At 37.8% G+C, this 16,157-nt stretch overlaps 2 protein-coding genes across 2 annotated transcripts; both read right to left on the bottom strand.

The window, feature by feature from the left end:
* Nucleotides 1-4,166: 4,166 nt before the first annotated feature.
* LOC140922572 (uncharacterized) lies at nucleotides 4,167-5,111 on the bottom strand. The gene has a single exon (XM_073372545.1). The coding sequence runs from the start codon at nucleotides 5,109-5,111 to the stop codon at nucleotides 4,167-4,169; it is 945 nt and encodes a 314-aa protein (XP_073228646.1).
* Nucleotides 5,112-5,459: 348 nt separating this feature from the next.
* Nucleotides 5,460-13,516, bottom strand: LOC140923124 (uncharacterized). The gene is made up of 8 exons (XM_073373194.1): nucleotides 13,388-13,516; nucleotides 12,871-12,912; nucleotides 12,038-12,325; nucleotides 10,570-10,853; nucleotides 9,028-9,150; nucleotides 7,758-7,871; nucleotides 6,167-6,213; nucleotides 5,460-5,622 (listed from the first exon to the last, which is right to left on the bottom strand). The coding sequence occupies exons 3-7, from the start codon at nucleotides 12,322-12,324 to the stop codon at nucleotides 6,179-6,181; spliced, it is 843 nt and encodes a 280-aa protein (XP_073229295.1). The 5' UTR covers nucleotide 12,325; nucleotides 12,871-12,912; nucleotides 13,388-13,516; the 3' UTR covers nucleotides 5,460-5,622; nucleotides 6,167-6,178.
* Nucleotides 13,517-16,157: the final 2,641 nt, after the last annotated feature.

Raw genomic sequence — 16,157 nt, 5'->3', positions numbered from 1 at the left:
ATTGCATTGTCGCATAACTTTACAGTCAAATCATTAGCTTTCTTTAATAAATCACATAATGAATCACCAAACGTTAAAAAGAAAACAGCTTCCGAACAAGCCTCTAGACACGATATGAAATTCATAACAAGATATGCGATTGAAGTAATCACAATTATTATTTTAAAACAATTGAAGTACAAAATGGTTATTTATATGCGATAATTCACAAAGGTTTCCTAAAACTGTGAATTTACAAAAAAAAAACTGTAAAACAAAACAAAATAATAATAATAATAATAATAATAATAATAATAATAAATAAACTAGGGGTAATCATATATTAAAGAGTGCGTTCGATATGCGAAGTGAGTTATTTCCGAACAGACCATAGATTTTTACAGGTTTCTATTGTAGAGTTAGTGTCCAGGGAGCAAAAAAAAGTTGATGATTATGGTAGTGAATTAACATATTGTTAAAAAACAAACGATACATGTATATTTTATTGTCAAAAGGTTAATGGAACAACATATCGGTTGCATAATTATATTGTATCAGTTAACAACAGAATAGAATTAGTTGTTAGGTGAACCAAGTGTTAGTTTCGTCAGCGGCAGAATGTAGATATATTGGCACTAATGGGATAATTTCATTTGTACTAATAAAACATAAGAAGACGATCATGCAGCGACGGCCAAAAATCCGAACGAAAAGCGTGCATCATGCACGTGCAGAGTAATGTTTTGCTCATTCAAAAATTGCTTGAATTGTTTCGACTTTGCTTAAGCTCTCTAATGAAACCAATCGGATTGATATAAGCTTCCTTTTTATGGCTTTGTAAATCATTACTTAAGAAAATAAAGTGCAGTGCTACCGGGAAGTGCTCGAGCAATTTATTTAACTTGAACGTTGCATCAATTGCGGTTTTTATTATTTACTCCAACCATCGAAAGTGCTTTACTCAAAATGTGACTTTAAGTTGAAAGATTCCCACTTCAGTTCATGAACCTTAATTTATTAAAATAACTAAACGAGAGTCGAAAGTCTTGTACGCCGTGTACACCAAAAATTAGCTCTCTTACGCACTTTATCGCATATCCCTGAGTTCGAAATATATCCAACTACTGTTCAAGGTACCATAAAAAAAAGTTAAAATAAAAACGAATAACAGAACAACATTAACCCATGTTCGTGTTGAAACTTGATTTTCTCGGCTTTGCTAGCATCGTATCAGTAAAACCTCGAATCGAGCTTAAGGCAAACGGATCAAGAAAAAAACTATTGAAAAACTTTAAGATGGGCGTGATTCTTTCAGGAAAGCACGTGAAGCCCACTTTATCCACAATGCTAAGACAATCGAGCCTCTAGGCATTAATAAACGTGATGAACTGTAACTATAATATATAGTACATCTTATAATTTTTTGTTATCATGTCTTTTTTAAGCAGCAACATCATACCACGTCATATTACACGTAATTTCTGGTCATTATTTTACTTCACATATATTTCTGTAAATTCGTGATATCTCAATAAACGTGATAAAGACTGGTATTGGCCAGTCGAAATACCGCAACTAAACTCAGATCTGTTTCACGTTGTTTGATCAGTCCCTACAAAAGTCTTCTAGACAGCGGTGTAACGTTTTCTATATAAAACCAGTGAGGGAGATTAAAATAATTAGTAACATTTGAATGCGTCTATAGAAGGCTTATCTAATAAAAAGGAAGGTTAACTGTTCCATTCTTTTAGAGTTCTAGTAAAAAAATTGTCTTTATAGGTGTTGCTGTTACTACCAACCTTTAAAAACTTGCTGTTATGCCTCAGTAAGAGCGTGTAACACGAGTTGGGCGTGCAAAGTAATCAATAATGCAAAAACAACCATAAACAAAATATTCACTCTAACTGAATCATCATTGAAGTTCTCTTGTTTTGTTTCGAACTGCCTTTCACCGATTATAATTGTGCCCAGATGAAAGAAACTATTTTGGGTGTTTACATTGCACTGTTGAAAGTCACATGACCAACTACGATCAAAACCGCGAAATTTTACGTTCTAATTACGTTCTTCAAGTTCTCAACTGTTCTTTTATTATTTTAATGCTAAACATCTAAAATCAATGGGGGAATGTTAAAAGATTTTATTCCTTTGTAATGATTTAACGTTTTCTTCACGCCCCAGTCTCAATCTAAGATGAAAACCTTACAGTTTGCAGAATACAATTTATTTCCCAAAACTCCGATAAGTTTTATAAAGTTAACCTTGTACTTATAGTCGTAAGCAGAAAATGAATTAAATCAAAAGAAATATTTCTAAAGAGTCGTCACTTTGGATCAAAACAAATATCATTTAATGGGTATGGCTAGTCACGTGACTAAGAAAGTTTATCATTCTTAATGAAACTGATTTGCTTTAATGAAAGTTAAAAGCAAAAAGCTTAATCCACTTGAACCAGATCACCCTCCAATAAATTTCTCATGACCCGTTCCTTAATTCACATCTTTCTCGCATATGGTGCCTACAAGACTCTTCTGTTGAGGATAATTTCGGGTTTATTCTGTTTTCAGAATATTTGGAGTCAATAGATAACTCATTTGATACAGTATGATTTTCGATAGGGTTACTTATACTAGTTCGTAAATGTTGATCGACCCGTACAGTGTGGTGTCCTTAATAGTCCGCGACTTTTCTGAACTTAATGATCAAATCCGCTGCCCGTGCAGCATACCTAAAGAAGTTAAGAAAACTTTAAATTCAATGATTAACAAAATTCTTTACCTTTGATTTGAGGTTATCTGGCCACCCCCTAAACAGAAGAAAAGTTAGCAGCCACGTTACAACAGATTTACTTCTGCACGTAGTCAGAAGATTTCAGTTGTGATTGGTTTTGTCGGGGGACAAAAGTCAAATAACCTGAAATCGATCGTGCCAATCATGCGCAGTACACTGTGTTTTTAGTCATTCAATTCGCCTGACTTCAAATGCGCGCATCTGATTGGCTAAGTCGCAATCCCGATTATTCTGTGCCGATTAAGACAGCAAACCTTTCACCTATTTGTAGCATCATCCAAATAGATGTTTTTTACTTCGGCAGTCATCGACTTAACGATGATGCTTGAGTTTTGTATAAACGATTATTTGACTATCGGCTTGAGCCCCTGCTATCGGCTCATCGAGCTTGTTTTGCGCTATCTAATTGATGAGAAAGAAGAGTCGTAATATCCCATGATTACACATTTAAGACAGCTGGGTATATATCGCATAATTTGCGTTTGATGTTTATCCGAACTGTGTGTTACCCAAATGCTTTCCAGTAGACTGGGCTTGGCCAACTCACTAGAAGTTGTAATGTAAAGTCTCTATTTAGACTGACTTGGTAGAGAAATGAAGAAACTGATACAGCAATGAAGAAGTTTGGTGACAGGGAGTAATTTGGTTTGAACATTAAATTACGTTTAGTACCAGTAATATCAATGCCGAGTGGCAAAATTCCCACGATAACAATGAAGCTAAACAGCTGCGCAAGTATCGCTTTTGAAAATGTTCGTCTAAATCACGCACAATCAATCATGGTAAATTATGAAATTATCAGCTTACTTTAACCTTTTTGAACTGTGAATACCCTGTACAAGCGAAGCCTCTAGTTAAGAAAATTGCGCATGTAGTTTTAGTTTTGACAACGCGGGTCAATTATCGACATAAAACCTTTTACAAAGGGAGTGTCACAAAGAGAGCCTTTGTAGTGTAGCTATGTAAGTTGATTTACATCCGATTCTGAAGGCAAAATTACTGCGCTTGCGCGGTTTGACATAATCCCTTTAAACTCTGTCGATATTATACTTACAACGATGATACATTGTATAAATAGGCCTTTGCATTAGTTGATCACGTGATCAACTTTTGGTAAACACGCCAACAGTTTGTTTTTGAAAAGTGTTGTTAACACGAACTGAAAGAGCATATTAAAATTAGGTAACCTGTAAATTTTCAGCCGTATATCTCAAAAGTAACGACTGCTACGGCCGTCGAAGATTAGAAGGATTTGTATGAGATTTAATAACATTAATAATATTCATTTATACCGCGCAAATTCAACTATACAGTTTTCAAATGCGCCTTACAATTAAAGATCTAAAAAAATATACCTTACAATTAAAGATCTAAAAATATACCATAAAAAAATTAAATTACAACATTATATCAGAAAAGGCTTTTCTAAAAAGGTGAGTCTTCAAATTACGTTTAAAAACTTGAAAATCGGAGGTGCATCTAAGATCTAACGGAAGATTATTCCATAGTTTTGGTGCAGCGGCTACAAAGGCTCGGTCTCCAAGAGTAGGGAGAGTCCTAAAGTTAGGATTTGAAAGCAGATATTTGTTATTTGATCTGAGGCTGTAGGAAGAATTAGGTTTAAAGTTAACGAGAGATGATAAATAATTAGGAGCTGTTCCATAGATTGCTTTGTGAGTGATTATAATAACCTTAAATTCTATTCTAAACGTCACAGGCAGCCCGTGTAATTCGTATAATATTGGTGTGATATGGCAAAACCGTGGTGCTAGATATAGAACTCTTGCAGCTGCGTTTTGAACACGCAGCAGTTTAGTGAGGGCGCAGTGGGGTAGTCCGTATAAAAGTGAGTTACAAAAGTCCAATCTGCTTGTGATGAAAGCGTTCACTAACTTCTCGGCAGATTCCATGCTTAGATATTTTCTGACGCGTCTAATATTGCGTAGATGAAAAAAAGCACTCCCACAAGTTTTGGTTATGTTAAAATTCAGGTTGAAATGGCAGTCAAACCAGGCCCCTAAGTTTCTAAGGGGTTCCGTGCTAAGAGAGAAGATGGATTCGCCAATAGCTAGAGTGGCGCTTTTAGTTCTCTGTAGCTGCGCCTTCGTACCAATGAGCATAAACTCAGTCTTGGAATCATTGATCATGAGTTCATCATTGATCATCCAGCTACGGATGTCACAGAGGCACGCTTCCATTGCTGCAATGGGGGCGTCTTGATCGGAATCATCGTTTGGATTGAATGCCAAATAGATACCGGTATCATCGGCATAACTGTGTGCGGTTGGCAAGTGCTGGCTAATGACATCAAAAAGCTCACTAGTGTAAAGGGAGAACAACATTGGGCCGAGACAAGAGCCCTGAGGCACGCCAAATTTGAGATCAAAACTGTCTGACTTTGCACTGCCGATTAAATTGTAAAATTCGAAATTTTCAAACTGTCGTGAAATATTTCCTAAAGGGGACTCAAATCTCCATTGAATTAATAACAGGCAATTTGATCCCTGAAATGCGTAAGGGAAAGATTGAACGACAATTTAAAAATTTCAGAATTTATAAGGATTTGTATGGAAAACAAAAATTTGTATAAACAACATTAGCATCAAACAATTGCATTTTAAAAAAGAACACGGTCCAAGCCTCTCAAAAACAAAATAATAAATAAATAAATAAACATTCCATGCAAAACGTGTTTTCGTTCTTGACCTTTATTTTATCAGTTTGATGATTGATTTCTATTGCTGTCACTCCAGTACATTGCAACAGTCTTTTATCTGCATTTTTATCTAGCTAAAAAGCTTCCTATATCCTGTTGAAAATGGGACTTCTTAAAAGGTCTGTGAGATCAACAGCCTAAAAGACAGAATTTAGTTTCATTATTATTTATTTTTTTCATTTTTTTGCCACACAGAATAAATTACAACAAGTAGAATAAAAAACATAATAAATAGGTAACTATTATTAAATTAAAATTAGTATCTGTGGCGGGGAAATCCCCGAGAAGCCAACGAGGAATGGAGATTTACCCCCACCGGGCAATTTAAATAATAGGCGACATTTAAAAATAAAAGAAAAATAAGACGTGTATTTTAAGGATGTAAGTTAGTTCAGAGAAAAAATATAGATGTAGTAATCAGGTATTTAGGCTGTATCCTGTCTGAGGGAATTAGAATCACTTTTAAGAACATTTAATGTCAGTTTTGAGTTAACAATTTGTTTTTGTTATTAGGATGTTAGTGGACTAGAAGACAACAACTGGCGAAATTATTTATATTTTTGTGCAGATATTACGGACAGTTTAAGGTCGTTTAAAGCCGTGAAAACATTCGAGTTGACTCTAATTCAACGACTACAACGTTAGCCTCAGTAGAAATTCAGAAGGAATTGAGAGCCTTACATTTATTACTTGCTACCGTAATACTGGCAATGGCTTTCCCGGATTGCCTAGAAAAATAGAAACAACGTTAATTCAAGTGTACTACTTATTTTAAGAAGGAGCCTTTTCTTACTTAAAAAAACATTCTGTATTCAGCTGTGTATTTTTAGGCGATTTGTACGAAAAGCAGATCTTATCATTGGGCTGGATTTCATACAAGGAGAACTGGGTACGAGTCCGTGTATTATGGGATAATTCAATAAGACTCGTCAGCATTAGATCCCATAGGCATAAATCCCTTGCACACCTCATGAAGTTTAGACAACGTAGTATTCTTTATTACTACACTTAGATAAAATTTCTAAGTTTCTAGGCATTTCTGCTTGGGAAATGTTCATGAAAGTGTGAGTCTCTTCAATTTCTAAATCAGAAGAGCGAAAGTAAGCGTAGTGAGTGCAGTCCATCACCTGTACCACTACGCCACTGAGGATTTACTGGCGAGCATTGGTTTGATTTGAAGCGATATAGCAACAACCCAAGAAGCTAACCTTTTGGAGTCAAGGCTTAACCCCAATCACCATGGTCGTGCTTAATCCTAATCACTATTTTCAGTGCTTAACCCTAATCAATATTGTTGTTTATCTCTGATAACTATATTCAGTGCTCGAAACCAATAAGGAATCCTACGTTGTGTAAAATTCGTAAGGCGTCCAAGGGGGTTTAGGTCCTAATGCTAACCCACTCAAATATTCAGAAAGGAGACTCCGAGCTTTACAAAATCGCTAAGTTTCTTGTTTATGGGTATCAGTGTTCAGTAGGAAGCTCAGTGGTATGGTAAGTACCTCAAGCATTCGCACAACCATCTCACACAGGAAGTAGCAGATATGGACGGCTGTTTCGCTTAGGACTCATCATGAGAGCGAAACAGATGCCCACGGCTGCCACTGCCGGGGTGATAGGGTTGCTTGTTTCGTAAGAGACTGGCCATACCGTGGAGTTTCGAAGTCCCCATGCCTCCTACTGACTTTTGATGCCGCTCGAGTGCTAGCCACGCACAAGTATTTTCTAGAGGCTGGGCGTTTGTCGCATCTCTAACCCCAGTTCGTGGCGATACCTAGCCTTTTTAGTAACGGGAACTACTCCTGTTAGTGTACATATATGTTCTGCGTAACCCGAGATACCTCAAGGAAATCTGGATAAATAAACATTGTCTGGCAAAGTTTGAACAAGATGCATGCTCGTTGAGGAGTCGAAAAAAGGGGGAATGTAGCGCGAGTGACTGGCGCATTTTAACGAGCTTGCTCTGGATAGTTGAGGCCTCGTAGCCTTTTCAAGGAAGCTTTTCAATGAGAAAGAAAACTTCAATTCTAAACGCGAGTAGATAAGCACTCGCCAGTACTGAAAACAAAAACAAAAAAAGCTGCAAGAAAAAATGAAACACATACTGGTCATTCAGGTTTAGGAGTAAGTTGAAGGCTTATAACCCAACCACCTATTATAACCAAAACCGGATATTACGGCTTTATGCGCGTACAAACAAACAACCATACGTGCAGCCATAACCATCGTGAAAGGCAATGTACAAGTAAAATAGTGTTAAATGAGGCATTACCAAATTCACAGTTGGGTCCCCTGTATCCAAATCTGCATTCGCAGACGTAGCCCGTTCCAGTCGGGACGGCGGTACAAAAGCCACCGTTTTTGCAAGGGATGATGCTGCAAATATCTGTAGAGAATTATTAAAACAAAATTGATTTAAGCTAATGATGAACTCGATCAGCTGCCATCTACAGATCCCTTTGATCACATCTGACGCATGAACTTGCACATAAAAATTAAACGACGCCTTCGGGGTGCATATTATTGTTATTATTATTATATAAGATATACTAGTGTAATTGCGATTGATTTTCTCTCTCAACATCCGAGTCCAAAACCATGGACTTTAGGAGGCACAGAGGATTTCTACTTGATGGAAAGGACCCGCCTGAGAAGGTAGGCTGTAGAGTGCTGGCCTCGCACCAGTCTTTTCTAGAGGCTAGGCGTTCGTCTCATCTCTAACCCCACTTCGTGGCCATACCTAGCCTTCTTAGCAACGGGAACTACTCCTGTTAGTGTACCTACCGTAAAATTCCGAAAATAAGCCCCTCCGTGTTTAAGCCCCTCCAAATATTATAAGCCCCCTAAACTCGTAACGCAAAAAACCCTCCATTAAATCGCCTCTCCAAATATAAGCCCCCCGGGGGGCTTGTACTTGGAAATTGCCCTCAAATACAAAGTAAAGCAAAGCAAAAACGGTAAACTTACTTCCAACTATAAGGCTTGCCCGATCGATTTTGAAACGCAAATTTCCATCCGTAGATAAGCCCCTCCGAATACAAGCCCCTCAAAAATATACGCCCCAGGGCTTATTTTCGGAATTTTACGGTATATGTTCTGCGTAACCCGGGGTACCTAAAGGAACTCTGAATAAATAAACATTGTCTGGCCAAGTTTCAACAAGATACATGTTCGTTCAGGAGCCGAAAAAAGGGGGAATGCAGGGCGAGTGACTGGCACATTTTAACGAGCTTGCTTTGGATAGTTGAGGCTCGTAGCCTTTTAAGGAAGCCTTTCAATGAGAAAGAAAACTTCAATTCTAAACGCGAGTAGATAAGCACTCCCTACTACTGAAGACAAAAAAAAGTTGCAAGGGAAAACGAAACACATACTGGTCATACAGGTTTGGGAGTAAGTTGAAGGCTTATAACCCACCCACCTAATATAACGGGATCCGGATATTACGCACGGCTTTATGTGCGTACAAACAAACAACCATGCGTGCAGCCATAACGATCGTGAAAGGTAATGTACAAGTAAAATAGTGTTAAATGAGGCATTACCAAGTTCACACTTGTTCCCCGTGTATTCAGGTCTGCATTTGCAGATGTAGCCCGCTCCAGTCGGGACAGCGGTACAAGTGCCACCGTTTCTGCAGGGGTTGGTGCGGCAACCATCTGTAGAGACTAACAAAATTAATTTAAGCTAAAGATGAACTCGATCAGCTGCCATTACAGACCCCTTTGATCACATGAACTTGCACATAAGAATTAAACGACGCATTCGGGTGCGTATTATTGTTATTATTATTATATAAGATATACTAGAGTAATTGCGATTGATTTTCTCGCTCAACATCCGAGTCCAAAACCATGGACTTTGGGAGCCAAAGAGAGGGTTTCTACTTGATGGAAAGTACCCGCCTGAGAGGGTGGGCTGTAGAAAGGAGAGTTATTTTCTGGAGTTTTTGTATGTTGATGTTGCTAGGGATTCTGTTGGAGTAACTTTCCATGTCCTTCTTGATGGTGCCAAGAGCTCCCATAACAACCGGGACTGTTGTTGTTTTGAGCCCTAACCTTCGCTCAACCTCGATTTGCGAGTCTTTTTATTTGGTGAACTTTTCCGTGGTTTTGACTGAGGTGTTGGTGTCGAGGGGTATAGTCATGTCAATGAGAAGGCAGGTTTTATCCTTCTTGTTCTTTAGCACAATGTACGGCCTATTAGCTGCTATGGTCCTGTCAGTGTGGATGGGCATGTCCCACAAAAATAGTGACGCTGTCATTCTCGTCCATGCTCATACCATCGTTTCTTCTCCTCAATACCAAACCCTTTGTAGATCCTCCAGTGCATGTGTGCAGCTGCCTCGTTGTGGCGGTGGATGTATTCAGTTTTAGCCAGTTCGGGGCAGCCAGAGACCAGGTGGTCAATGGTCTAGTCGAAACGGCCACACAGTCAGTCAGGTGGAACATCACTTTCCTGCAAACTTTCTGTGCCGTGTGATGAAACGTCGACCCTCTACAGCCCTCGGTCTAGTCTCCCGACTTTTTCGCTCATGTTCATTACCCCAATAAATTTTAAATGACGGACGTAAACTGGTTATTTTTAGATGCTCCACAGAACCAAAACCTCAAATATGCTATTTGTTTTCAACCCAATGATGAAATCTTGTCACAGGAACAAAAAAACCTAATTCTGAAAAGTCACCTGACTGATGACGTCATCACCCTAGATGTGACATGGGAAGACATTTTATGGCAGATGTTATCTTGTTGTGGTCTGACATTCTTCTACGTATAAAATTGTCAAAGTTATAAAGCTTTTTTAAAAAATTGCCTCACAGGATTCTGGCATCAATTTTATGATAATTATAGTTTTCTTTTATAATAATAATTATTATTATTGTTGTGGTTGTTGGTGTTATTATTATTATTATTATTATTATTATTATTACTATTATTATCATTATTATTATTATCATTATTGCTGTAATGTTGTTGGTCACCGAGTGATTTCAGTGAATGTCAGCACATTCAGTTTTAAAGTATTCCATCAGATTTCATCAATACTTATAATAAAATGTTTTACGGATTTTCAGGATGACTCACCAATGAACATGCTGCAGCACCTTAGCATCTCAATACAACCCAGTGTGTTGCAGTTTGACTTGTAGAGTCCAGCCACATAGTAGCCGCCTCTCTTACACTCACTGAGTCCATAGTGATCAAATGATCCCCAGATATTCTCGTTGTAGCAGTGTCCATACTTGTCAGGCAATGTCTTCGGTTTACAGCACCTGGCCTCTTCAATTTGGTAAAGCCAGCCAACCCCATCATTCCGCCAAAGACCTTGTAGAAAGTAACCAGTTGGACATTCGGCCCAGACGTTAAATCTTCGTTGCAAAGACAAAAGCAAAAGTAAGATTTTATACGAAATCTTATGCACGGACCTCAGCGAGCCTTTATAATAGAACCGATAGCATTTTGTTGGCTTCCCTTGACAGTTTTTAAATGACAGAGGAAAGAAGAGTCGGAAACGTTTATCAGCTGATTCTCTGGTCGAACTGTTGTTCTGTCGCCAAAACAAACACGAAAAACTAGAATTTCAATCTCAATGGTTGATGTCACACTACAGAAAGTTTACTATGGTAAACTCATGTTTACCACAGTAACGATCAAAGATGACCTATCACTGATACCTTAGGTGGATATATCTCTAGTTTATCTAAACTTTACTCGTTTTTTTGGCAGTTTAATTGTCGCGATTTTTGAGGAAAGCAGTATAAAATAGGGTCACGTAACATAATAACTTTAGCGCATCTAAAATTGCTTTTATCCGTGGGCAGCGGAATTATCAAGTCCAGAATCTGGGAAATGAAAGGAATTAAATATGCAAGGAACCTCAACAAGATTCAGGTCAGTGCAATTTTTCATTTGTGAGATATACGGAGAAATGATTTACCTAAATTTACAGAGATATGGAGATGCCATGTTGGTGCGCATCCAAATGGGCACCAACACGGCCGAAAACCAGCAGTAGCATCTGTCACTGATTTTGCTACGAAATCGTGAATTCATCTCTCGGGGAACTAATAATCAGTAAAATAACTGTTTAGAACACAATAACATGTTTACGCAAAAGCTTAGAAGTTCATCAAAAAAACAAAAATAAAAACAAACAAAATGCACTTTATTTGAGTGTCAAGGTATTTAGCACGAAAGTGCTTATTGGGGACACTATTTTTACGTCTCCAACTGGAGACGGGACGGCCATTTTACGTGGTCATCCTAGCCACGCCAAGGTATATCCGCTTGTAGTGCAAAGGAAGTACCTTCATTTCTCGGTTTTTTTAAGACCTTGAGTATTGGTCCGGCCCCGGGAATCGAACCCGGCGACCTTCCGCTCTGCAGTCAAACGCTCTACCGACTGAGCTTATCCTGCCGCGGTCGAAGTGAAAATTTGTAGGAACATTAGTTCTTTGCTGCTCTAGTGCTTCATGAAAGTAAAGCTCAGGAGTATCGACAATTCTTCAGTTTAAGTTTTGATGACGTAATGTGAAAAGCAATACATACTCACCTGTCCAGAACGCCCCACCAGTTGGCAGGTGGTGGACAAGTTGACGGGACGTTCGCATATGGCGTGGGAGCTGGACAGCACTTTGCCTGTTCTAGTAAGTAGATCTTTTCCCTGGGGCCTCCATTATGGTTTCTCCATAGCCCTTTGATATACTGAGTTGAAGAGTCACAGGTAGCCCATCCTTTGCGGTCAAACGCTGCCCACCAGTCGGCCATCGGACAGGCTGATTCAGATCTCCAGCACATAGTCAGGACTAGCAGACTCAACAAAAAGAATTGAAGTGCCATACTAAAATAAAGTGAACAAAACAAACAAAATTTGTGGCTGTGTTCAGTTGAAGCGGTTGTTAATTAATTGCGATACGAAAATGTCGTGCAGCGGTGACAGCAAGGCACACTGAATGTGAAGATAAGCGCTTTTTCCGGTATTCGTCTCTACGACTGTTCAAAGTTTCAATTTACCACTATTTGCTCGTTGGTGTGAATCAGGTTAAGGCTGGCATTGGTCAATATTAAACACACAAAAACAATTAATAAAAAATATTTCCTAGTTTCATATTTGAACTTCATTATTCCTTGATTAAAACGACTTGAGCATTAAAGAAAAACGTAATTTCAGTTGCCAATGTTTTTGTTTTTGCGTTTTTATTTCTTTACATATACTATGAGTTGTGTCTTGTGGTTTAAGGTTTTTCAGACCAGCAAAGTACCTTTTAGAGGACTTGAGCGCGAGTTTTGCGCGAATACAAGGCGTAGTCAAACTTCCTAAGATTTGTGCCTTTTTTGCTAGACGTTAAGAAAACTTTAAATTTAACGAAAAGGAAAATCCTTTACCTTTGATTTGAGGTTAATTGGCCACTCCTTACACCAAAAATCCTAAACAGAGGAAAAGTTAGCAGCCTCGTTACAGCAGAGTTACTTCTGCACGTAGTCAGAAGATTTTAGTTGTGATTGGTTTTGTCGGGGAACAAAAGTCAAGTAACCCCTGAAATCGATCATACCAATATATGCAAGGTACACAGTGTTTTCAGTCAGTCAATGCGCCCGACTTCAAATGCGCGCATCTGATTGGCTAAGTCGCAATCCATTATTCTACGCCGATTAAGACAAAGATCCCTTACGCTATTTTTTAGAGAGCAAACCCTTCACCGATTCGTAGCAACATCCAAATAGTTGTTTTTGACTTCGGTAGTCATCGACTTAACGATGATGCTTGAGTTTTCTATAAACGATTAATTTGACTGTCTTTTTTTGCGCTATCTAATTGATGAGAAAGAAGAGCCGTAACATCCCATGATTACACATCTAAGACAGCTGAGTATATATCGCATAATTTGTGTTTGATGCTTACCCGAACCGTGCGTTAATTACCCAAATGCTTTCCACTAAACTAGGCTTGACCAACTGACTAGAAATTGTAATGTAAAGACTCTCTTTAGACTGACTTGATAGAGAAATGAAGAAATTGATAGAGCAATGAAGAAATAAATTGGTGCAGATGTATTTTGGTGACAGGGAGTAATTTGGTTGTGAATATTAAATTACGTTGAGTACCAGAAATATAAATGCCGATTGGCAAAATTCCCGCGTTAACAATGAAGCCAAACAGCTGCGCAAGTATCGCTTATGAAAAATGTCCCTCTAAACCATGCACAATCATTCATGGTAAATTAAGAGATAATCAGCTTATCAGCAATCATCAGAAATATCAATGCCAAGTGGCAAATTCCCACGTTAACAATGAAGCCAACTTAGAGCTGCGCACGTATCGCTTATGAAAAATGTCCCTCTTAACCTCGCACAATCAATCATGGTAAATTACGAAATTATTAGCTTACTTTAGCTGTTTGAACTGTAAATACCCTGTACAAGCGAAGCATCTAGTCAAGAAAGTAGGGCACGTAGCTTTCGTTTTGATAACGCTAGTCAATGTATCGGCAAGAAACCTTGTTATAAAGGGGGTTTCACAAGGCGAGCCTGTGTAGTGTAGTTATTTATCAAGTTGATTACATCCGATATAATTCTATAGTTTCTGAAGGCAAACGTTAGAGAGTGCGCATGCGCGGTTTGACATAGTCCCTTTAAACACTGTTGGCGTTATACGTACAACGATGATACACCGTATAAATTAATATTATTAGGAAGTTGCACAAATGACTGCAAATCTCTTGAAGAAGTATTCTGTTTCATAAGGCAGCCAATGTGAGCGATGTAATAATAACAATACTGACATCGGCAATTTAACCGCAGATAGGCACAATTTGTTTGGAACATAGAAAAAAATAATCATTGGATAAAACTAGAAAAGGCTGAATGTGTAAGTGTAAGTGTAGGTGCAAAAACGAGAAAGAAAAGGAGAGAAAAAATAATTCAAAAATAAACGAGAGCAAAAAAGCGAAAGAAGCGAGAAACTACACACAAGCATTAGGAGAGCTTTTAAAAGTGTGCTTATATCAAGAAAAAATGACTTAAGTTTAGGATTGAACAAAGCAGTACTAGAGGCATTCTGAATTTCAGAGCTACGGGAATTGAATATTTTGGGCCCTTGAAAACGAAGTGAAAATTTCCTTACATTTGTGCTGCAGTAGGGCAAACGGAAGGAATTCTTACTTCTAGTGTTGTATGAATGTACGTCACAGTTAAACAAAAACATGTCATTGAAACTGTTAGGAAGAAGGCCGTTTTAAGAAAGTTACATAAGTTTACCTATTTCGAGTTTGATAATATCTTCAAATTTTAGGATTCGTAAGCTTACAAAAATAGGATTGGCATGTACATCAAACGAACTCCTGGAAACTATTCTAATAACCCGATTCTGAAGATTAATCAAACGCTTAAGATTTGACTGATAAGTTGAGCCCCAAACACTCGCACAGTAATGTTACATAAGGAGGTCTTATTAAGGAAGAAACTTGATTTGTAAATAATGCCGACTGATTTTGAGACTTTTCTCGCTACGTTCTGTATTTGAGATTTCCAAGATAAGTGTTTACCAAGTATAACTCCCAAGAACAAAACTTCATTTACACGATCAATTTCAATATCATTAATTGAAAAATGTAAGTCCAGTTTTTGCCTATTTTGTTTTGTTTTAAATAGAATAAAAATTTGAATTTTTTATGTTAATAGAAACTCAAGTTTAGCAACTAGGATATCATGGTTCACAGTGTGGAAGGCCTTGGACAGGTCAATAAATAGACCCAAAGTAATTTTTCCGTGATCAATCGCATCTGAACGTTTATCATATAATTGAATTAACGCATAGGGGGTAGAGCGATTTTTCCTAAAACCATATTGATTATTAGAAAGGATGTAAAATTTATTCAAGAAATTGATCAAACGTTTATAAACAATCCTTTCTAGAATCTTAGATAAAGCTGGCAAAACGGAAAATGGTCTATAATTGGTAAACAGAGAGAGATCACCTGTTTTAAATAAAGGAACAACTCGGGCTATCTTCATTTGATCGGGAACGGTACCAGAACTAAAGGATAAATTCGTTATGTATGTCAATGGCTGAACGATTAAATCTATGGTTTCTTTGATTACGTTCATGGCAATTTGGTCATAGCCTGCAGCAGTTCCTGCCCGAAAACTAGTACCAATTTCAATAATTTCCCGCTCAGTACTTGGCTTAGGTACAACGAATTCACAAAAGATCCAGAAAGAAAAGAAAGGTGAGAAGTGAGACAAGGTGGAATTGAGTTCGCTAAATTTGATCTTATATACGTGAAGTATGCACAGAAATGGTCCGCGATCTGAGTTGGATCGGATATTTCCTTGTCATCAACATTAAACGTCGCTTGTAAATTACTCTTGCTTTTTTGTTATTAATTACTTCATTAAGTATAATCCAAGTTGATCTCATATTTGATTTACGTTCCTGTAATTTCTTCGCATAATATATATGCGTTTAGCGGCAAGTAAAGAACAAGTTAATTTATTTCTATATTTTTTGTATTGATTTTCGCGGTCAGAAGAGGGCTTACAGAGATAGCGCTTATATAAAATATTTTTCCTTTTTATGGATTTGAGAAGACCCTTGGACAGCCAAGGCTTGTTGAAATAACCATTTCTTGCCTTTACCTTTTTCAGAGGGAAGCACTTATTATTTATTTGCT

This window comes from Porites lutea, chromosome 13, assembly GCF_958299795.1.
Source record: "Porites lutea chromosome 13, jaPorLute2.1, whole genome shotgun sequence".
Classification (NCBI taxonomy): Eukaryota; Metazoa; Cnidaria; class Anthozoa; order Scleractinia; family Poritidae; genus Porites; species Porites lutea.
Note: the sequence above shows the minus strand (reverse complement) of the source record. Positions and strands in the feature narration are given on the sequence as shown.